General features: G+C 41.1%; 1 protein-coding gene across 3 annotated transcripts; it reads left to right on the forward strand.

Moving 5' to 3' along the window:
* Positions 1–3,146: 3,146 nt before the first annotated feature.
* On the forward strand, positions 3,147–24,082 carry hyd (E3 ubiquitin-protein ligase hyd). 3 transcript variants are annotated; one of them, XM_033377008.1, is made up of 19 exons: positions 3,147–3,323; positions 4,787–4,984; positions 5,047–5,326; positions 5,383–5,600; positions 5,749–5,981; positions 6,046–6,236; positions 12,753–16,205; positions 16,264–16,408; positions 16,472–16,705; positions 19,559–20,031; positions 20,105–20,312; positions 20,373–21,113; positions 21,172–22,149; positions 22,233–22,309; positions 22,368–22,693; positions 22,766–22,972; positions 23,032–23,179; positions 23,231–23,461; positions 23,531–24,082. In XM_033377008.1, the coding sequence occupies exons 1-19, from the start codon at positions 3,262–3,264 to the stop codon at positions 23,741–23,743; spliced, it is 8,616 nt and encodes a 2,871-aa protein (XP_033232899.1). In that variant the 5' UTR covers positions 3,147–3,261; the 3' UTR covers positions 23,744–24,082. The 3 variants fall into 3 exon arrangements, with proteins under 3 accessions (XP_033232899.1, XP_033232900.1, XP_033232902.1); XM_033377009.1 differs by having other exon boundaries at positions 21,175–22,149; XM_033377011.1 differs by lacking the exon at positions 16,472–16,705.
* The last annotated feature ends 254 nt before the right edge of the window (positions 24,083–24,336 follow it).

Here is a 24,336-nt window from a genome sequence, read left to right on the forward strand (position 1 = left end):
AATTATTAATAGCCTATTCCCACAGGCGACGTTCCACCATCAATTTTAAGATGGTCCGTAAGGTTTTCCCGTTCGAAAAATTGCCCAGTGTTCCTCCAACCATCTTGGATATTATTAAATCACTTGTTTCTATGCGATATTAAGCATATAGTTTACTATAATAGATTGTGGTCCGGTTTGCCCGTCTCTCCGTCGGGTTCTGCTGAGGGGTATATGGGGCGGTGTGCTCGAGTTCCATTCCTGCCACCACGCAAAAATCTCCGGAAGGACCGACTAGGGAATTGTGTGCCATTGTCGCACACAAACTTCCGCGGGACCGCGAATCGGCAGAGTATCCTTTCTCGGAACGCCTTCTTCAAGTGGGCGGTGGTAGCTTTCCGGAGTGCCACAAGTTCCATCCATTTGCAGAATGAGTCGAAGAACACGAGGAGCCTCGTGCTACCGTGCGTTAGCGGGGTAGTGGGCCCACGAAGTCTGCGCAAAGGATGTGGAACGAGCCCGTATACATTCGTCCTGCGGGTTTGTTCTGGTTCACCTTACATTTTTGGCAGCTCTCGCAATGTTTCACGTATCGTCCAGGCCAGTAATATCGTTATGTTACCCGAGTGGCGGTCTGCCGTATTCCTAGGTGTCCGGCGGTCGGATGATCGTGGCATTCTTCCATTACTCGTCTACGATGGTTACTGGCGACGCATTCTTCCTCGATTGGTCGGTGTCCAGGTTGCCGGTAGATCTGTCCGTTCTCGATTAGGAATGCTCTACACTCCCCAGGTCGTGACTGGATACGCTTGAACAACCTTTGAATCCAAGGGCAGGTGGGCAGGTCTTCTAGATTTCGCTGTCGATAGATTGCCGTAAAGGGACTTCTGCTACGATGTTCTGGCTTCCGCGTCGGTACAGCACGTCAAAGCGATACTGCTGCTGTTTCATTGCCCAACGAGCGATGCGGCCTGTCGAAGTGGTAGCCCTCCAGGTAGCATCGTAACTTCCTGATGGCCCATACGATGGCTAAGCACTCCTTTTCCGTGGCCGAATAGTTTTCTTCTGCTTTCAGGAGACTTCGACTGGCGTAGGCTATGACCCTCTCCTCTCCGTTGATCTGCTGCGGCAGGACTGCTCCTAGACTGTAGTCGCTTGCATCAGTTTGTAGGGCAAGCCTCTCCGTGAAATCTCGGTAGGCTAAGACTGGGGCTTGGGTTAGTTTCTCCTTCAGCTCCTCGAAAGCGGCTTGCTGCTCGCCGCTCCAGTTCCACCTTTTCTCCTTCTTCAGAGGGCTAGTCATTGGATGTTCAATCGCCGCAAAGTTTGGGACAAACCTTCGGTACCACGATACCATCCCTAGGCAACGTCGAAGCTCCTTTATAGAACTTGGTGAGGCCAACTTCCGGACGGCGACGATCTTGTCGCGATCGGTGTGTATGCCTTGCTCACTAATGACATGTCCCAGGTATACGATGCTTTTATGGAAGAAGCTGCATTTCTTTTGTTTTAATCTCAATTTGCTTCCCGCAGTCTTCGGAGCACTTCTAGCAGATGTTCGACGTGTTCTTCCAACGCCGCTCCGATAACAATAATGTCGTCGAGATAAGCGAAGGTGTTGGGCGCCATCTGTGGTCCGATGTCGCTGTCCAATGCTAGCTGGAACGTAGCGGATGGCCGGATGCTCGGCTATGTGTGACACGCCCGCCAACCCTTGGAAATTGGCTAATTCTTGCTTCAAGAACTCGGCTAGGACGGGACGGCAGGAGGTGTGGTTCGATGATGGGGGGCGTCGGTGGCGAGAATTCTTTGAGCAGTGCGCATTTTATGTTAGTCGAGTCTGGCCTTCGAAAAGGGTTGTGTTGTCGACCAACGGCGGCGAGCTTGCTTCAGAAAATGAAACCTTTGGACGTCGGACAGTTTCTGGATATTATGGATTAGTTGAACAAATGCATCGTGAAATACCGGTCGATCCTTAAACTTGCCTGCAAATGTCGGTACAGGTAGCTTGAGCAATTGCTCTGATGATACAGATGGATTTGCTGGCTCTGGATTCTACTGTACCGGTGACGCTATTGGACAAACATATTCGTAAGCCTCTAATTTGATCGACATCGAAGTATTAGTAAACGGTGGTGATTTTGCTCAGAACCGTTGCAAATTTTGTAAGCGCGTTTGAAAATAAGCTTTTTTTTCCGATCTGCGCTATCCTTTCTGAAATTACGCACCGTTTGATTGACCCGCGCATTGAGATTTGTCTTAATAACACTGAGATTATCGATCTCCACCTGAGGATCGGCTTCGAGGTCGTGGGACTCGGCTGTTGACATGTTGCTGTTATATGTTTTCACCGAAAATTCTCTTATTAAAGTACAATTAAAGAAGAGAAGATCTACGGTAACTCTATATGTATTAAACAACGTAACACAATAACCTACAAAAGGTACCCAGGGCAAGATACATACAAATTATACAATTATTTTTTACATATGAACTTTTATAATATATAATAATAATAAAAAATATATAATGATGAACAGCAAGTTCTTCAGTACTATTTTTTATGACTCTTCGTTGCCCTTTTCGCGGAAATGAAATATAATTGGTATAGATAAGTTTATTATTTCATCGTTTCTGGCAAACAGAAACAGCTGACCTGGCTACTTTGGAAAAATACAGCGCGATTAATACGATATTTATTTCTTCAATGGCTTGACTTTAATCAATCAGCAGAACCGATACGATCTGCAATCGCAAAATATTGTGTATTGTTAATAAGTTACTTATTATTATTCTTTTTTATAAACTTCTAACAAGTTGTTTTAGAATTTCTCCTGCCTCAGGTCGGGCTCTTCCTTGTTTCTGCGGTGGCCCTTCTGTTTTTCGAGTCGGTCTCTGGCGATCTCTGCCAGACACGAAAAGTCGTCGTTTTTGGTTTTCTTTGCACCGTCTATCGGGTAGTAACATGCGGACCATCCCGGACCATCCCGGACCATCCCGGACCATCCCCGAAATGGATTTCAAAAGTAAATTGGAAAATTTTGTGAATGTGGTAAACGGAGCCTGGCCGATATCATATAGATACCCTATTCCACTGTTTCAATTGGAATCTCACGTTGGCAATATGACACTTATCAGCTTTTTCCATACTTCGATTACCTCTTTTATCGTTTGTATATATCGATACAACTTGCAATATCAATCTCATTTGGGAAGAACTGTGACTTTTGCGTGAAATGAAAATTAAGAATATAAATTCTTCTTATTTATTAAAAAACTAAAATGGTTTCTATGCAATTTGTGTTGCAACCTCTTCCTGGCAATGATGATCAATTTATTGAAAGGTAAATATAATAGTGGAGCTGCGCTCCTACGCACATGGGAATATAAAATTACTTGTGAAAATATATACATACTAATACGCACACATATGTTAGCTGCATGTTGTTTCTTTTAACAAAAACCATAAATATATACACAATTTGCATATATCCTTAGATAAGGAGGATACATATGTATATCTCGGGCAGTATGGCTATAGATATGTATGTACTTCATGTAGGTGTATGTATATACATATATATATTTTCCAGAATGTGCACCGAAAAGTATGAATATAATAGTTCAAATCTGTTCCTATGCTTTTTTCGAAATGATATAATTTAATAATTTTAAGTTATTCTATTATATATTCGTTTAGTTCTTCTATGTAAATTACTACATAAGTAATGTTGCGATCCTGAATACATATCTACATTCGTACACATGTTTAAGCGCACATATATTTTTAAGTATGTAACATTTTCGGCAAACTATATTGTGAATTATAAAGCTTAATACAACATGTTCAGAATATTTGTGTACAGCTTTGTTTAATGTAAATACATATATGTACGTTGGCTCGCTTATGTATTAGTTGCAAGCCAATCAAATTTTTTTTTTTGTATAGACGGCTACTTCTAACAAATGATTGTTACTTACGCTGTAAAAGACCACGCAAAAAAAAAAGTCTAAATTGTTCAGCTAAAATATTGGGATATTCTCCATGCAATCGTTAACATTGCTCCAATGATATCCATGCTCCAGAAATAATCGTTCAAAGAGATAATCGTTAGTATATTTCAACAAAACGCTGACATGGCAAAGACCTGTCAAGGCTTTAAAACTAATTACAGAAAGAAATGTTATTTTTAAAGTAAAAATATAAAATAGTTAAAATTAAAAATAAAAAGTTTCAATTTCGACGTGGCGAGCTGCGCACAACTTGTTTGACCGATCGTTCCTATGCGAGCAATGTACTATAGTGGTCCTATATGGTCGATTCCAACGTATCATCTGTCTATTTCTTAGGGAAGACTATTATATTGAAATAACTTTAAAACTAAGAGACTAGTTTACATAAAAACAAACGGCTTTTGTTAAAGTATTGCAGTGTGTGTATCGCAATCCACCATATTCTTCCCGTATTCTACTTCCCAGTAGTAGATGGCACTGGAGCCGCGATTGGCAGACTGCATTGACCATGCCGGTGCGTCTATTTCCGTTAATTGGGCACAACTGTTTTAGACTGACGCTAAGTTAATGGCTCCGCACTGGTATAACTTTGCTGTGAAAGGGCAGCGATCTTTGATTTAGCTGGACCCAAGCTGAAGTCTTCAGAACAAACGATCAACAATTCGATTTTCAATTATTGTTTATGTTACGCCCTGCCCTATTCTTAGATCCCGACACAAATTCTCGAATGGTGTTACACTGTTTTAAAGTAACGTATTTGTTTATTTATTAACCTTCAAAATTTTTATTGTAGAGTACGGGAAGTTTCGGAAAAAGTAAATCGATTTGGGTATGGCACTCATCGTATATTTGAGCAATTGAAAATTCCAGTAAGAGAAGTCGTTATTGGGCCTACCCATATTGGTGTACTTCTTGAGGATGGTAAAGCATTTCGAGTATCATTTTCTATCAACTCTGAAAAGCTTGATTTGACTAAATCTGATACTAAATGGTATGTTAAGAAGTTATGTATTTTTGTACGATTTTATGTTTACATGGCTTTTTTTTTATAAGTTCCACAACTGGTGCCGGTGGAACAACCAATGCTTCAAAGGCGCCTTCATCATCGCGTCCCATGGCCCGTTCTAGGGCACGTCTTTTGCGTGCAACAGGCCGGTCAAGCTCAAGTGGTCAAGGATCCGGATCACGAAGTACCGGTGTAATTATAGGAGGCAGCACATCTAATCGTCCTTTGGTAACTGTACCAGCTACGTATGTCCCAGAGGAACTTATTTCACAAGCAGAAGTAGTTCTACAGGGCAAGAGCAGAAATCTCATAATAAGAGAATTGCAGGTAAGCGTTTAATTTCTACAAACTAATTCAGAAATTATAATAAATTATTTTAAAAGCGCACCAATTTAGATGTAAATTTAGCTGTAAACAATTTGCTTTCGCGCGATGATGAAGAAGCTGAAGATACGGAGGAAGGTGCAGACAATTACGTGCCTGAAGACCTTATATCACTGTTGGACAATGGGTTTAGTGCAGATAATAACAGCGTTATCATCGATCCTTCAGATGGACTATTTTCAGAAGAAATATTCAGTAACTATTCAAGCATTCGCAAGTAAGTTTAAAAAAAACATCGTTTTTGTGGTCCGATCGGGACGGTTCCAACGCATGGTCGCTAATGGTCGTTAAAATGGTCGCTTAAGTCTCGGGCAGCTATATGAAAACGATAATATGACATTATACAACATTTATATTATTTTTAGTTTACTGTTCGACCGTATACGTAGTGAACGCAGCAATTCCAACACAAACGCTGCAGAAAGTAATCAATCAAACCGTTCAACGACATCAGGTGGTATATCTGGAAACAGTGGACTCTCAGCTCAAATATCTGTTAATGCTGATCGCGAAGCGTTCAGTCGTTGGCGGGATCGTCAGTACTACGGGCCGCGCCGCTGGATAAATAAAGACGATTATACATGGGAGAAGGATGCAGGTAATTTTGAAAAGATATATTTTCATTTCGTACTTTATAACTTCTCCAAACCATTTTATATTAGATTCCAAAAAAAAAGAACCTTCATCAATGTTGTCTCCAATATGGATATCGGAGGAACTACAACCATGGCCTGATAAAACTTCGGTCCGGTTTAAGACAATCGGAGCTTTATTTTCTGAATTCATTGCACTGTCTGATAATGGAGACTTATACCAATGGCGTTGGTCCGACTCAGAGCCTTATAAGTCAGATGTAAGTGAATGCAAATTAGATATTATTATTATTACTGATATTGGTAGCTACTAGAGGTTTTCATGAATAGCAAAACACCGGCTAAAAATTACTAAAATCGATCAAAATCAAAAATAATTAGAAAAAAGTGCCAACTTCGACGTGCCGAGCTGTGCAAAACTTGTTGACCGACCGAAATATAGGTTAGGTTAGGTTCGGTTAACCCGGACGGCCCTCAGAGGGGCCACGCATAGGCCCATCTGGCCCTTAGTTAACCGAAATATAGCTAAATATATAATTTAAATATTCTGACTTTCAACATTCACAATTTTAAAGATGCGAGAAATACGACTGTTCTCGCGTTATTTTAATGCAAGAAGTCCTAGAAAGCTACTCATTTGGGTCAGAGAGTATGTACATGGATGCACGATTTATGTTCGCAAAAGCGCATAACTGACTGGACTGGGGTCACACTGAAAAAACTATGAGTTGATCTAGTGAAAGAACACTATGAGTTGATAAGACTAAACTGTTACTGTATAGTCAGATGTATAAGACAAAAATGTGTATGTGAGCGTTTTTTTTTTCTGAGTATACATTACATTCTTATTCCAGTTGAAAAATGCTTCTCAAAGGGATGTTTCAACATTCTAATGAGCCAAAAAACTCGCGAAATTCGCTAGGAACTGGGTTCCATTCGAAAATATCGACATTCTGCCATGTTTTGCTCAGTCACTAGATTTTAATCTCATCGAAATCTTGTGGAGAAATGTCAAAGGTATTGTAGCAACTGAAAATTTGTCAACCAGAAGTAAGTTTTAGCAAGTGGTCTAAAAATTGGCTCAAATCTTATTGAAACGAATCAGGACCCTATTGATGAACCATGCCAGACCGCTGCAATTCTGCATTTTTGTTTTGTGAATGCCACAGATTTTCGGCCTTTGTGGGTGCGAAGTTTTGAAATATACTTGTAACAGTGACATGGGGTTAACGATTCCTTCTGGACGTTACACACATCCATTTTCACCACAAATCTAATATAACCCTATACTCATTTTGAGTATCGGGTATACAAATTCTGCTATTAATTCCACCGCTTTGTATCTTAACCTTACCGTTTGGACAATATTAAGCTTTCAAATTCAATTTTGATAATTTTTTAAGGTATATTTTTGTTATTGCTTTTACCCAGTCTGCTTTGCCTGCTGCTCGCACTTGGATTATTCGTACACAGTGATTCAAGTGCTGTCAAAAATGGCCATTGTGTGCAGTGCAAAGAAATGCGAATTCGGTGGAATCATTATTGGCGATTCATTCCTTAGCTGCTGGCTGTGCGAAAATTTTGCCCACATAAATGTTCCCATCACTGGGCATCAAGCTCAAAAGGGTCGTCTTTCCCCGCTAATTATTACAAGCCCGTTCTGATTGCTGTCAGAACAGATTTCCAATTGCCACAAAGATTTCATCAATGGGCTAACGGATATTTCCCTTGTCCTAATTAATGCTGTTTAAAAAATTAGGAACAGACTTCTTGAACTCATGGTTGTTAACGATCCATCTCTAGCAACGGTGTCCAGGGAAAGTCCAATATCATTCCCTGATGATCCTTACCATCAAACTATGTTGATGTCCTTTGAGTGTACCCGATCTGGTGGTGTTGGCGAAATTTTGTAATACACTTGTACTAGTGAGGTCTCACAGGAGTATGGATACAAAATTTGGTTGCTCTAGCTCTAATATTCTGCTCGATTTGTGAATGCCAAAGATTTTCCTCCTGTGCGGGGGCGGAAGGCGGAGGGGCGAAATTTGGAAATACACTTGTAACAGTGACATATATCAAAAGTCTGGATACAAAATGTTGTTGCTCTCTCTCATATAGTCTCTAAAAACTTGGCGTCAAACAAGGCAGACGAACGGAAAGACTATAGACTCGGCTATTGATGCTGATCAAAAATATATATGGGGCTAGAAAAGCATGCTTCTGGGCGTTACACTCGCAAAGTCTGACGCAAAGAACTATATATGTTTATCCACTAATCCTTTATTCATAAAATGGCTGAGAAAATTGTAACTCTGCAAATCGCTTATGCATTCGGATGATGTTAAGCTCTGTTTCCAGAGTCTGCGATCCGATCTCAAAAACTTAATCCCTCGAAATTTAATGTAATTAAATGTAATTTAAATTACCCTGGTTTTACCCTAAAGTTTTCTTAAAACATTTCTACCATGGTATATTAATAAAGAGGTGGTTAAAGGAATTGTATATAACGAAGAATCTCTATACCTCGGTAGTTCGTCCGATTTTAGAATACGGCCCTTTTGTATGGTGGCCTCAGTGCAAATTAAACCATGATCTTTTTTCTCTGCGTGGCCTTAACTGGGAAGCAAGTGTTGATGGCCATCTTGCCGTACTTATTCCCACATAAACATGGTTATCATTAGGAGAGGTTGGTGGAAGGTTGATCCTGATTTGATGGAGGAGAAGTATTCTCTTGTGGTGGTGGCAACGCGAGACTATTAGCCGACACTGTGTATCGATGCAATAATGTATGATGTGAGCGGTTGCACACTCGACGTTTATTGGCTTTGCATTTTACAACAGCGTGGCCTTTTCGCAGACAATTAATGCAAAAGGATGCCGACTTGGCAAACTTAAACCTTTGCATCACCGAGAGACGCGAAAATGGAGGGCAATTTGATACGACATGGTCTCCTGAATTGCAATAGCTAAAAGTTCTACTGTTGGTGAAAGTGGAAGAACAATCAAATGAACTGCTATGATGTTGTTCTTAGCTAGTACGTCCGCCGCCTCGTTTCCTTCGATGCCTTGGTGGCTGGGAACCCAAGAGATCCGCACTGACTTTGTCGTGCTTAGGCTATCTAGTGCCTCCCTACTCGCCAAGACACTTCTGGAACTGACCGCGGACGCCTGCATGGATCTAACTGCCGCTTGGCTGTAGACCGCATCGTGTGCTCGCTTATTAAGTTAAGCGACCTCGGCTGCTTTCCTGATGGCGAAAACTGCCGCCTGAAATATGCTGCATCGGTCCGGTAGCTTATACGATAGCCTTATCTCAGGGTCTGTGCTCCTACTCCTCCGTCCATCTATGTTGAGGTGTTTAACTTGGTTCCTTCCCTTTTTCCAGCCTTCGGGTCCCAGAGATGAGATAGTTTTGATGTCCAAGTAAGTTTTGGGAATCATGTAATCAGTGGATCTGGTCATGTCCCTGCCAATTGAACTGTGCCCGTATCCTTGTGGCGACATATTTCCTGATGCGATTAGGCGCTGTGCTGCCTTTCCGGCAATCAGGCGAGCGTGAATGTGAAGGGGGTCGATTCCAAGTACAGTTTCGAGTGCTTTTGTTGGGGTTGACCTCAGCCCCCCTGTAATACAGAGCAGAGCCTGTCGCTGAGTCTTTTCCATAAGCTTATGGTATGTATTCTTTTCAGTAGCATGCCACATACCATACAGCAAAGTTGGTCGCACCACCGAGATGTAGATCCAGTCCATTGGAGCAGGTGCCAGGCCCCATGTGCTGCTGAGCATCTTGGATGCATAAAGCGCAATGGTGGCCTTCTTCACCCTTTCCACTACATTGGGTGTCCATGCCAGCCTGCTGTCCAGTACTGTACCTAGGTATTTCACCTGTGCTTTTGGGGTAAAGAGCATGAGATCAGTCTAGTCCTCGTTGATACTGAGTCTTGCCTCTTCCACCCACTCACGTATCTCCCTGAGTGTACTTCCATTAAAGAGGTGAGGGTCGATGGACATACACCCGTAATAAGTATGCCTATGTCAGCTGCATAAGCTGTTATCTTGGGGGCCATCCTTTTAAATCTCTTGATGGGGTCGTCGACCACCAGAGTCCACAGTAGTGGCGACAGGACTCCACCCTGAGGTATGCCTCTGAGTGTCCCCTTTATAACTTTATAACTTAGGAGGTTCTTGATCCAAAGGTTGATTGCTGGGTGTATGTTATTCGCTTCTAGGTTGCCATGTCCTGATGATATTTGGCATCAGTGACCAGCCGTGTATCCAGGGAAATGCGCCTGCTTTAGAGATGTTAAGGCTTCTTGACGGCCCTCTGTCTAATGTCCGTCATCTAGCTTTAATTGACTCTGTATGGTGGGCTGCTTCTCGATGTTTTTGCAGAAGTTCCTCCATGAGCTCCTTTATGCCTTACGTATTTCCTTCTTGTAGCTCCTAAGTAGGATTTTATATTCCTCATTGACAATATTGACAATGAGGAGCTCCGCCGACGCTATCTTGCTTTTATGGAGGTTGAGCTGCAGCACCCTTAGTGTCATGGGTGGCTAACTCAACCTCCGTCAGGTCACCGTCCTCCGAGTCGCTCAGCGTAAGACCATGGGCGGCGTCCACTATGGTTTCAAGACCTAGGTCTTTCTCGACCTCGCCTGACTGAAGGTTGTGCGTATCATTATCCTCGGGGTGGCGCTTTTGCTGTCGTAGGTAGACGCTACCTACGCCCCACTCCATCGTCCCGAACTTGAGATACAAAATATCCTCTGCCTCCTTGCTGATCTGAAAGATCACATGCTCGCTGGGCAATGGGTTACCAGCATGTAGAACCTTCCAGTCAGCCGCTGGCACGTCCGAATTTTGCCTCTGCAGCAGCTTCAGTGCTCGCTCCCCTTGGACAGCAATGAGGAAGAGCAGCTTCGCCTCTGGGATGGACGGGATCAACTCCCTGTCTACCACCTTCAGCATCGCCCACTCCCACAGAGCTTCCAGTTGGGATACCTTCGGCACCAGATGTCCACCACAATGAGATAGATGTCTTTTGGACACTTCGCTCATGGACTTCTGTCTCGGCTTCCTCGCCTTCGGCTGGGGGGTGTCCATCTTGGCCCCGCGTTGCCGCTTGCTTGCCGGAGTGTCTTTAGCAGCACTCTTGGTGACCAACATCTCCTCCACCTTGTTGGCGAATCCTTCGTTTGTTGCCTTCATCTGGGGCAGCTGCGCGTAGTGTTTGCGGCCCTCATGTACCCGTTGCTCAGCCCAGGCCAGCTTGGATTTCTTCCATGGGAGATATCCGTCTTGCCCTGGAGCCGGCTCAGTAACTTGAGGCCTTATACTCTTATAGGCCTTATACCCTTATACTGAGGCCTTCATCGCATCCCTGGAACGGCTCGGCCCTTCCCTACGTAGGGAGCTGGTACCTGGTTCTTGCGAGCGGAGAAGGCTTTCTTCTTCTGTCTTGCTAATGGAATGCACGCTCTCCGGGTCCGAGTCTGTGTCAACAGCGGCAGCCACGCGGCAACGCGTCGTTATTGTGGCAGTAGTATTACAACTAACATGGCCTGCTCCCACCGTGCCCGAGGTGTGACCGCTGGCGACACGCAGAGAGGATTGCTCCTCCCCGAGCCCGCCGGTGGGCAGTCACGCTTTCCACCGACGTTTGGGTTGCCATCCCAACCCGTGTTTGCTCCTCTCCAACCTCCATGTTTGGCACGAAGATCCATATACTGGCTAATATCTTTCGGGGGGACCACCCCCTAGCGTTTTATGCCGCCAGGCACCTCTAGCCATGGCCCTGGTTCAGTTTCCCCGAATTTAGATCGGGAAAACGCTGGACCATTGCCTTAGCTAGACACTGCATTACCCCGGACAGCCACAGTGTCCATTGCCAAGCCGGCACCCTCGTGGAGGGTTCATCTAGAGGGTTTTTGCCAGCTCAACAATAAATAAACAATAAATAGTTAACATTAAACTTTTCAGACTAATGTGCAATTACACGTGCAGAGTATTAAAATATCGGATTGCCACCCTCGTCTACCCAATAAGCATGTGTGAATGGGAATGAAATTGGGAGTAGTTTATCAAATTAAAAAAGCCTGTTTTGATACAACTGTCTCCAATTCTAGACAACTAAACAACTAGACAAAAGACACTTATACCACCCATGCGGACATCACACCAGTGAAATACATTTGCGGGCAGCATTTGAGTCATGTTCCGAAGCTACATCAGGTACAAACGTTGCACTCTTTGCCAGATTCAAAGATTCCTGGAAGACTATTGAACAAATCAAGTTTATGTTTGGTGTGACTGATCAATACGTTGCGAGGAAATGGTTTCAGGGTTAGGCTTATCTTAAAGGACGCTCTCTCCCTGGCATAAGAGAAACTGAACTTCTCCACCTTGTTTCCAACGGCTTTTATTTTACTTTGTATAAAAGCATTTACATACATCATTAGATGTGACATGCCGCCAATTAAGACGCTGAGTTGAGTCTCCCTGGCTAAGAGCTGATCTTACTACTTTTTAAAGCCCCATTCAGCTCCATTCAGCTTGGAGTTTGCCCTCCAAATACTCTGCTACTATAACCCGAGCACATCGCACACCAGATTTGTTGAGAACAAATCGAATTTATAGGTCATCTGACATAATCATATTTTTTGCCTACCCGAAAATAAGGTAAACCTCTAATTTCTACCCTTTACTCACCGTTCAAAATATTATGTGTCCTCATTCTGCTTGATAGCATAATAAGAAACTGCCTTTTTTGCTTTCAGGTGGACAATATGTATCATCCAAAAACCTTGGCACTCAACATTAACGAAAGGGTCGTGCATATTTCAGCTAATTTTATACGGTGTTCCGTGGTGACTGAGTCAAATCGAGTTGCCACCTGGATGGACGAACAACTGGGATATCTTGGAGCCAAGCTGGACCATACTTGTTGTACTTTCAACGAATTTATTTCGGATCCAATAACAAACATTTATGTTTGTTCATTGTATACAGTGGTTAGAACGGACAGCAACAACATTTATTGGTGGGGCGTTCTTCCATTTGATCAGCGCCGATATCTGTGGGACAAATTTCGAACAAAAACAAAGAAACCGTTTAAGGTTATTGCAACGGATATTAATGTAGGGGCGCAGGTTATAATGAAAAAATGTCCTATATATCAATCTGGATCAATTGGTTTTACATGTTCCAACGGTGTACCCAAAGTTGGGCAACTCTTAAACTCGGTTTGGAATTTCACTGATGTGTGTCGTATGAAAATTATAAATATTAACACACATTTGGGCCCAGATAAATCTCCAGCAACTGGGGTAAACCAAAATATCCAAGGAGCATCTACAGATAAGGACCTTTTGAAGGCAACAGTCATGCAAAGCACAAGCAATAGTAAAAATGGACAAATGAGTTCATCGAGCAAGGAATCAACCGATAGGATCGACATGCCTCCACCACCATCTCCGGCTTCTAGCACCTGCAGTGATACTGGTAGTGTTACATCACACAAACGCACTAAGAGAATGACTGCAAAAGAGGACTCCCACACCAATCAAGAGAGCAGAAAGGACGAAGAGCTATGGCAGTTAAAAGACGTTGTTTTTGTTGAAGATAAGGTCGGCCCGATTGGAAAAGTGCTTAAAGTCGATGGTGACTTTGTAGCCGTTCGGTTTCCAGCATTGAACAACGCCTCTAATGCAGCTTCAACATCCAAAGACGAATGTAAAGACGACGACTGGCAACAATGCCGTCTGCTTCGGCGCGAAGATGTACAAGTTTTTCGGACTGTAATGTCAACGCGTGGTCCAGATTGGTTGCAAAAGCAGCCAAAAAAAGTTAATGTCGGTGCTGATACAGCTGGCGTTCAGTTGCTCACAATAGCCGTTGATATGCGAGGTATTCACGTAATCAAAAAGGTACTCGGTAAAATACATTACAGCTTGTACAACTTGTACAACAGTAAGCAGGAGCAAAACTGCCAATTTCCTACAGACTGCGCTTCATTTATTGGCGTTTCTCCTACAAATATATTAATGGCTTGCAATAATGATTGTAGTGGAAATAACAGTACTATTGTGCTCAGAGATGGCAATGGTGCCCTGTACCCATTAGCGAAGGATTGTCTTGGCTCAATAAAGGATCCCCAGTGGTTTGATTTACCCCCAGTAAAATCAATTACCATGGCAACGATACCGCTACCGGCAATGGTTTCTGGATTAAACCTCAAATCAAAGGTGTGCATGACGGCTTTGCTTTTTGACACACAAAAACTCATGCCGCATATACTACGTTGTGATATTAAGAATAGCTTCGCTGCTATAGCCCGGCTTGAAAAGGAAGATCACACTGATACTGCTTCAGTTGTCGAAGAGCGCTGCGATGGGGCTCGTAACATATTCCATGCATGTGTTATTATGTGTGCCCCAACCTCTAACAAGGATTCGCATGCAGATTCTCCTAGTAGTAGCTCTGATAAAAAGACACTATCGGCTGGGCTTTCGATCACACGTTCTATTCCAAACGCACCAGCATATGTTAGCGGTAACTCTTTTGGAGCGAATGCGTCCACTACCAGTGACAGCGCTAGTTTCGCCACAATGACGGCTGGAATAAGCGCGTCTGGTGTAAGAGACAATCGCATTAATTTGCGTGATATGATGCAACGCCTTATTAATACTGATCAACCTGAGCAATCCGGTCATCCAACGACGAGCGGAAACGAAGACCATGCTTATATTCCATGGCCAGCAGAGGCGTCTTCTGCTAACAATCTAAGCGGGGTCTCATCGCAAAACATCGCAGATGGTATTGAAGATATTTCCAAAGTAATTCCGTCCTCTACCCAGAGTTCCATTTTATCAAGCATTAAATTAGGATCCCCAAACTACACATTCGATCTATCACAGCGCCGTGAGCATGCACTCTTGATTCTGCAACAAATGTGCGCCAGTCCTGCACTACGGCCTTACCTCTACCAGATGCTAAGTACCAAAGATGCGCAGGGTCAAACTGCTTTTATGCTATCCGTGACATGTCGTGCCTATGAAGCAGGGATTATAATTTTGAACACTATACTAATGCTTGCTGATCAAGATTCTCAGGTTAAGGAATCTATGATATTTCCCAATGGTTCTCCAGCGGATCAATCACCATTACATGTGATATGTTACAATGATACGTGCTCATTTACTTGGACAGGGGCTGATCATATAAACCAAAACATTTTTGAATGTAAAACATGTGGTCTGACTGGATCGTTATGCTGCTGCACAGAGTGCGCTCGAGTATGCCACAAAGGACATGATTGTAAATTAAAGCGCACAGCACCGACAGCCTATTGTGATTGCTGGGAAAAATGCAAGTGCAAAGCACTTATCGCTGGCAATCTCACAAAGAGATTTGCTTTGCTCTGCAAACTAGTTTCTTGTACCGATTTGGTCACGAAATTCAACTCTAAAGGGGAATCTATACTACTATTTCTGATACAGACTGTGGGTAGACAAATAGTGGAGCAAAGACAATACCGTTTCAATGTTAGGGTTCGTAATGTCGGAAATACTACGGGGAGCACGAATGGGAACAACACAGCTATATCGAATCGAAAGTCTTCCTCGCTGGACGTAGAAAGTGAAATGCCAGACCATGATCTCGAACCACCGAAATTCGCCAGAAAAGCACTTGAACGACTCCTAATTGATTGGAATGCAGTACGCTGCATGATAATGAGTGGAGCTGAAAGAAACGATATAAATTATCATATTCCTCCGAGCAACATTGCAGAAAGCCCTAGTCCGGATAGCTTCAACACGTTTATACAGACCCAGCAAGGTTCTACACTTCTGGACAAGTTTACTCACAGCTTAATTGTGAAATGCACAGGCGACCATCTTGACACTTTGCTGCTTACATTAGTACGCGAGCTACAAAACGTTGGTATTACTAATAGATGTAAGGAGGCCGAGGAAGTTGCAAGGCGCTTCGTTCGCTCCGTTGCTCGTGTTTTCGTTATTTTTAATTTAGAAAAACAACCAAATCCAGAAAAAAGAAAACTACACACTGCATGCAATAAATATGTTCAAAGCTGTGTGAAAGTTTTTCAGACGTTACACCGAATATCTATTGAAGAACTATGTGAGGTTTCTGAAGCACTAATTGCTCCAGTACGACTTGGTGTTGTGAGGCCTACCGCTCCTTTTACAATGTCATCATCAAACCTAGATGTAGGTATATCGCATATTTTCCTTGAAGATGCGTATCACTAATGAAACAATTTTATAGAACTCGGATGATCTATTTAGTGTAGACCCGTTAGCACCCTCGAATGTAGAGCCACTTTCCGAGAACGTATTGGGACACGATGCTGCAAACGAACAAAGTACTAGCTTTAATATCCAGCAAAACTACGACGTTGTCGCAATGGAAAGTAAGTAACTTCTTTGATTACTCATTCTTATTTAAAATGAATCTACAACAATAATATTATTAGCGATTCGCGATGCTTCAGAATCGGAAGAAGCTATTAATCGAGAAGCAAATTCTCATACTCAGGACGATGATTTGATAGAAAATCAACGAAATGAGGATGGTCTCCAGGATGATGAAAGTGATAATGATTTTACTTTTAATGATGCTGAGACCGAATCAGACTCTGATGACAACCAGAGTAACCAGGAGGTGCAGAGAAACGTTCCAACCGGTGCAACCGCTGGATCCGAAACAGGTGATTGGCTTTACTCTTAAAGTTTTTTAAAACTATCATTTGATATAAACATACACATTTACTCGTTCTGGAAATTATCCAATAATATGGAGAAAAAGAGATATTTTTTGCCCTTTCTAAAACAATATCAAATATCAGCAATTCCAAATGTTCGACTTACGCATACGATTATAATTATTTAATGGTATCAGTATAAAGCATGGTATGTTTGGCATCCGATTCGATTTGTCCAGCTTTTTGAAGGTATATATTCAGAAAAAAAGCTTCTCAGAAAAGATCGAGTCTTTTTTCAGTTTTTCGAGTCTTTCACTCGGCTTAGCATCAGCGCCGATCAGGACGGTAATTTGGCCCTTGCATTTTCAGTCTCGAGCATTAGCTCGCACCAATTAGATTAACATCTAATGTTAAATGTACATGTAAATATTATTTCAACTCTCGACTTTCATTAAATTTAAAACTCGCAACAGTTATTAAAAACGGCAAATTGGCAAATTAAAACTTTCGCGAACTTCGGGACTATACGGGAGCAGTGTTGCTGCAATTCCAGTTCAGGCTATCGTTTCGACGCACAGTGGGATATTCCGAGGTTTCAGCTTGCTAATACTTGGACGTTGACATGCAATGACTGCATCTTACAAGAGGCGATATGCAATTCAATTCTAAAATCGTACCAACTAGCAAAGTATAGAAAGTCTTTGTTATGTAGGGGTCGTCAAATTCCTTTTTCCTCATTATAAACCCCCATGGCCTTCTTTACCATGGTCGAAATTTGTTCAGAAAACTTTAGCTTGACGTCTAATATATCACTAACATCATCCACCAGGGTAAATTTCTCAATACCATTAATTTGCATTTCGAGGCATCAAGGTGTAACAAGGTTGATGCAGTCATATAGTGAAAGAGGTAAAATCTAACAAGTTCGTGGTGTTTGATCGCCGCCTAATAAGCCCTTGCAGATTTGGAGATATAAGTGACTTGCAGAGAACATTTTAGGAATAGCGGAATTTTTTTTGCTATACTTCTATAATTTTTTGAGCCACACTTGCTACCTTTTTTATGGACAGGAATTATAAACGATTCCTTCCAGATCGGGGGGAAGCAAGAAAAATCAATAGACAGGGTGAATAGTTTATGCAATGGTCCACACAGACTCTCGGCGCAGTACGTGAGAACACAGCCTTTAATCGCGTCTTGACCCGGTGAAAACACCGGCTTAACTAGTCAAAGATTATGAAGGAAACGACCCTTTAAGAAGGGATTGAAATCGTATGGGTACGGATGACCGGATTAGCTTTCCTCAGAATAGGTAGTTTGGAAAAGTTGAGCAAAAAGATCGGCGATTGCCTGATCATTTTTTATAAAGTCTTGATGTTAAGTTTTTTAGATTGGATAACTCTCCGGTAAACCAAGGCGGCTTTCCAGATCTAATCGGACAAGAAAGCGGGACACAAGAATCGAAAAATGTTCCAAGAGCATTGTAAAAAATTGTTGTGCCTTTTATAACATCAGTGCAGAAGGCGGACCAGTCAAAATCCCTAATAGGGTTATTAAGCTTCGCAAGCTAGGCCTTACGAAAACAGCGGACACGTTCAGACAGCCTATTTGACCGATCCAATACAGTTGGTCCTATAGATAGAGACACTTCGAAAGTAGGATGGTAGGCTTCTTCAGGTAGCGGGAGAGCACGGGTTAACAACACTATGGTCGGATCCGATAAAAGTTTTCCTAAGAATTAATTAATTAATTAACTAATAAAAGATACCAAAAACAGAATCATACGATACATACAGACAGGCTCCATTTTTCATTTACTTTTGCGGATTACGTTTTCAGCCAAAATGTTTCGTTTTCGTTTTGAGGTTCTCCAGTTTTCACATATTTTTGCTGTTTGCACCAAAACGAAAATTGTTGTTGCCCTGGCCAATTTTTTTCGAGTCTAATTTGAGGTTGGGCTAAAGTAAAATTATTATTATTTATAAAGAAAGCAAAGTTAAGTTACCCTAATATAGGTGTCAAGCTTATGTTAATGCATCAATAAGTCATCTATTTTTTTCTTTGTGAATGCGAAAAACGGAGCATGGCTGATAGTTTAATTTTGTTTCACCTGAAAGATGCAGTATTTGAATAAATGTTAAAACATTTTTTGCGCACTGAAACAATTTTCAATTTTGAGTGCTCATATCTTCTAAACTAAAAGTCAAATTATTCGAAAATTTGATTTTTTAAAGTTTTGGCAAATTCTCTATTAAATGCATGTATTTATTGTATCCAAAGCGTTAAAAAAATTCTCGAATTTTGCCATCTCTGTTCGTCTGATTCTCCACTGTGCTACATTTATATTTGAGTGCTTGCAGTAATGAAGCACTTGTAGAAAAATTTTTTAATGGTACCCCCTGGTCCACCGATAAAAAATATTTTTTATCGGACAAACCCCTACACGCTTAAAAGCTTCTGGGGTTTCATTGTTCGTCTGCTGCATAGTCTTGTAAATTTGACGATGTTCTTAAAGAGACATGGATTCCTCTTCAATTGCGTACTTTTGGATTTTTCGTCTATCAAGTGTAATATGTAAACCAAAAGATTTCAATATAAAGCCCTCCTCTTTGCACAATAAATAAATAAAATATTCCAGAAATTTCAGATTTGTCAATAATGTAACCTTCCTCTCCTAAGAAGCTGGACAGGAGTAGAATACGTTGTCTCTATAACTATATCTGTGTACTTCCTCGGAGTTTTGTATTGAGATCTCGGCCTCAAATGGGACGCACGGAAATATCGACATCACTACATTTATTATAGCAGTTTTACGCACGTAAAATATAGATCTTTAATATTTTATTACTTTCTTTAAAGATATTGGTGTTCTATTTTTGGAGGACGAATCGGGAGACTCATCAGCACAAGAGGAAGATGGTTCAGAAGATGGTGAATCTGATGATCATTCCGATGAATTTAATTTTAACGATCAACAACTTGAACGTCGTAACACTAGTTCAAATGCACGTAGTGATCTAGCTCCCCAGACAATGCAATGGGCAATCAGAAGCCGTGACACTGCTCGGTCATCGCTACGCGTGCCAACCGGTTCCAATTTAGTTTTCATTGACCCGATGGCTTTAAGACGCTCCACAGTACCAGCTACTACCGCGGTTACTACGCCATCCGCAGAGTCTCATACAATGGCTACAACTGCTAGCAATTTAGCACGGGCATTTGGAATTACAATTAGACAGATTTCTGAACTTATAAGTATTCTATCTTACAATATAGTAAATGATATAGATACATCATTGAAAATTCAAGGAGAGGAAGCAGTTGCTGTCCAGGCAAGTTATATAATATATATAAACAAAACTGTAATTTAACTTTAAACTGAATTAAAACTGTTTGATTTTAAAGGCATTTGTCGAAAAGCGATTAAAGTCAACATGGGACTGGATGTTTACAGTGATGGACGGAACGGAAGCACAGCTAAAGTTTGGTGCCTATTTGACCAACTATACTGACCCCAATCATCCTCTGCACCCCCTTAACCTTAGCGGACCATCGACCAATAATCAAACACCTGCTCCTACCACTTCTACATCCATTGGTGTTAATGTGCTGGGTAAGACAAATTTGTATATTGTAATTTACTTGAAAATTTTATAAAATGTTATTTTCTAAGGATCTAACTCACGTCGAGACTTCTTTACATACTGCCTGTCTCTGATGCGTGCGCACACCTCTGAACATAGAGATGCCCTTCCAGTATTGGATATAACTGCTCTTCGACATATTGCATACGTGCTCGACGCGTTTATTTACTATATGCGCAATGATACAGGATTTTATGATAAGCAGGAAAATATCTCTGGACGTATAAACAATGTGTCACCAATGCCTGAAAATTATGATACGGACGATGAATCAACGAACATAGAAGATTTTAGTGACGTACAGCCGTCTACAAGTACCCTGTCTTCAAGCAATGTCGGCACACGCAGACATGCCTTTTTCACTAGATCTGAGTCGACCCTCAGCTTAGGCTGCTCGGCGCCGGACGGCTTTGAATTACCGCTTGATATGGCAATGCCCCTTGCCGATAAACCTCATTTGCTGCAGCCTAATTCCAAACGACAGGAGCTTTTTGCCAATCTACCACTCCTTGTAGTTGCAAGTGCTAATGCTAGTATCGATGACCCTCCTACAAGGCTCGGATTTTCCAATTCCTTAAAAACGGATGGGCCTGTTTTTGAAACTGTCCCATCCCAACAGCCTGTGGAAGTAATACAAAATCCGGTGAATAGCATCTTAGATGATGATAATATCGCATATGAGGCTGATGAGACTGCAGAAACCAATATTTACCTGCAATTAAAGAAAAAACAGTGTTTCGAAGATTTAAAATCCCGTAAGGACGTTGATGGTACGTTAAATTATCCTTTCTTGCTAACTGTCTCCAAAAACCCATATTTTTCTCTTAGTAGGAAGTCAAAGCTGCCAATTCGATAGAGTGGTATCAATGGAAACAGATGAGTTGGAAAAATCAGGCAGTGGTACAAGTACATCAAAAACGACGGATGCGTTAATGGCTACAAGACCGGAAGTTATAATTGCGCCAAACAAAGCATCATTAACATCGTCGACAGCCGATCATTGCAGCGTTATTGTACTGGCAGGAGGTTCTTGTTTAAAAACGGTTGACTCTGAGCTCAACAGTTCTTCTTCCAATTCCATTTTAACTTCGGAAAAAACAAAATGTGATACACTTCAACCAAAGACACCTCCGCAGATGTTGGTGTTTCCTATTCGAGGTTCTTTGTTTTACAAAAATACTTTTTCGGAACTGCCGTCTTGGAACTTTTTGTTAAGCCGTTGGAAACTAACACTTGATATCTTCGGACGTGTATTCATGGATGATGTTGGAATGGAACATGGGTCTGTATTGCCAGAACTGAGAGGTTTTCCTGTTAAGGAAATGCGTTTTCGACGACACATGGAAAAACTGCGAAATGGTCAACAGCGTGATTTAGTGTTCTGCAAACTCGAACGAAACCGAGAAACGTTAATTGTTCAAACTTTTAAAGAGCTTAATACCCAATTTGGCAATCAAAATAGGCGATCTCAGCCTCCTATTGCATTCAACAGAGTGAAAGTAACATTTAAAGATGAACCCGGTGAGGGATCTGGTGTAGCCCGCAGCTTTTATACATCCATCGCAGAAGCTTTGCTGGCTAACGCAAAAATGCCTAGTCTGGAATCTATACAAGTGGGGAGCTCGCATAGCAAATATGGAGTGCCGTTTTCGAGTATACTGAGAAGCAGAACCGTCGCCGGATCTAGTCGCGACCAGCCCACATTACAAAGACGTGGCACCAGTAGCAAAATTCTATGGCGAACAGCTCGTGACCGAAAGGTTTTAAATGTAGATGCCAGACCGTATACCCCATCCAACAGTACAGGTAAAGAATATATTTGTAAATAATCTCTTTCTTTTAATTTGAAATATTTTACAATACTTTTGCTATGCTTACTACTTACATAGATAATTCAATGGCGGAGAGCGCAAACGAACATTTATCTGTTCATTTGCAACAACTTGGAGAACGTTTATACCCTAAGGTAGCCTATGTTCAGTTAAAATAACCATTGAAATAATTACAAATGTTTTACTTACCAGATCAACTCGATAAACTCAGCACATGCACCGAAGATAACAGGAATGCTCTTGGAGATACCAACCCCCCAACTTCTATCTGTCCTTTCCTCAGATGAAACACTGCGTCAAAAAGTTAATGAAGCCATAGAAATTATAACTTTTAAGCAAAAGTCGGAATCATGTTCTCAAAATAGTCAACAAAAAAAATCTGCATCAGTAGTGCTAGTCGAACCCGCAGATGACGATAATGAACCATTATTTTACTCTCCGGGTAAGCGGGGATTTTATACACCACGCCAGGGCTTTGCGACCTTTGAGCGCATTAACGCATTTAGAAATATTGGAAGGTAAGACTTTTGCGAACTATTTAATCAGATTTTCGTTTACAGCTTTATTAATTTTTCCCTCTATATGTTTAGACTTATTGGACTTTGTCTGTTGCAAAATGAATTGCTTCCACTGTTCCTACAAAGGCACGTGTTAAAGTACATACTTGGACGTAAAATCAAGTTCCACGATTTGGCGTTTTTCGATCCAGCATTATATGAATCTTTCAGGCAAATTATTCAAAATGTCCAAACAAAAGATGGTGAAGAAACTATCAATCGAATGGAATTATGTTTTGTGTATGTACAAATTGTATTTCACGGAATGCAAGTTTATATTATACAATATTTTTTTTTAGAATTGATTTAATGAAAGAGGAAGGTTGTGGCAACACAGAGTTAATTCCGGGAGGTCGTGAAGTACCGGTTACATCAAGCAACATATTCGATTATATAAGACGTTATACGGAATACAGACTGATTAAATCGCAGGAAAAGGCACTTGAGGTAGGTTACTATTAATGGTACTAGAAAAACATTTTTAATATTTTTTTTTAGGCATTAAAAGACGGGGTTTTTGACGTTCTGCCTGAAAACAGTATGAACAGCTTAACCGCAGAGGATTTACGTTTGCTCTTGAATGGCGTCGGAGATATTAACGTATCAACATTGATTTCATACACTACCTTTAATGACGAGTCTAGTGAAGGTCCTGATAAACTTCTAAAGTTTAAACGATGGTTTTGGAGCATTGTTGAAAAAATGAATATATTGGAACGTCAAGATTTGGTAATTGTTCTTGCATAATTCAAATATTTATTATATATTATATTAACTATTTTTTTTTTTATATTTTAGGTTTATTTTTGGACAGGTTCGCCAGCCTTACCTGCTTCGGAAGAGGGATTTCAACCCTTGCCATCTGTTACTATAAGACCTGCGGATGACTCTCATCTCCCCACTGCAAATACTTGTATATCTCGACTGTATATCCCTTTGTACTCCAGCAAATCCATTTTACGCACTAAAATGCTGATGGCCATCAAATCCAAAAATTTTGGATTCGTATAAGCTAAAGGGCACTTCTTTGTTTATAAGTTATTCTTTTTTCCTTGATTCTATTTTAGATTTTGTTTTTGTCTTATAGCAGCTTTTTGAAATTAACCATACCATTCCCATTTTTGATTATATAAAAATTGCATCAAGTTTGATAATTTTTCTCAAATAGATAAATCTTTTCGTAACATTATTGAAAGCGATTGTCAAAATCATTACAGACTTGTTTGGAAAAACTAGTTGGTAAATATATGAAAAATCAAAACTGAAAAAATTCAAGCAAGAAAAGCAATTAGGTATTAGAAAACCTATGTTTTAAATTTGGAATAAAGTATGTTTTCTTACACAAATGTATACAAATCAATTCTAATTTTTCTACAAAAATGGTGTGACACTTTATTTAAAACCTCCATCCGTCGGTTTGTCAGACCTGACCATCACACACTCACTGTAATAAAAGGCTAACGAAACATATTAAAAGTTTGAATCCAAACATCCTTGATTTCAAAAGAATCCTTTTATCAAAAAGTAATCCCTTGGGTATTCATTACGAAAAAATTCATTCTAGCTTTTCAGTCCGTTTTACGTTTACGTAATGAGTAAGTTTA

This window comes from Drosophila pseudoobscura, chromosome 2 (assembly GCF_009870125.1).
Source record: "Drosophila pseudoobscura strain MV-25-SWS-2005 chromosome 2, UCI_Dpse_MV25, whole genome shotgun sequence".
Taxonomy (NCBI): Eukaryota; Metazoa; Arthropoda; class Insecta; order Diptera; family Drosophilidae; genus Drosophila; species Drosophila pseudoobscura.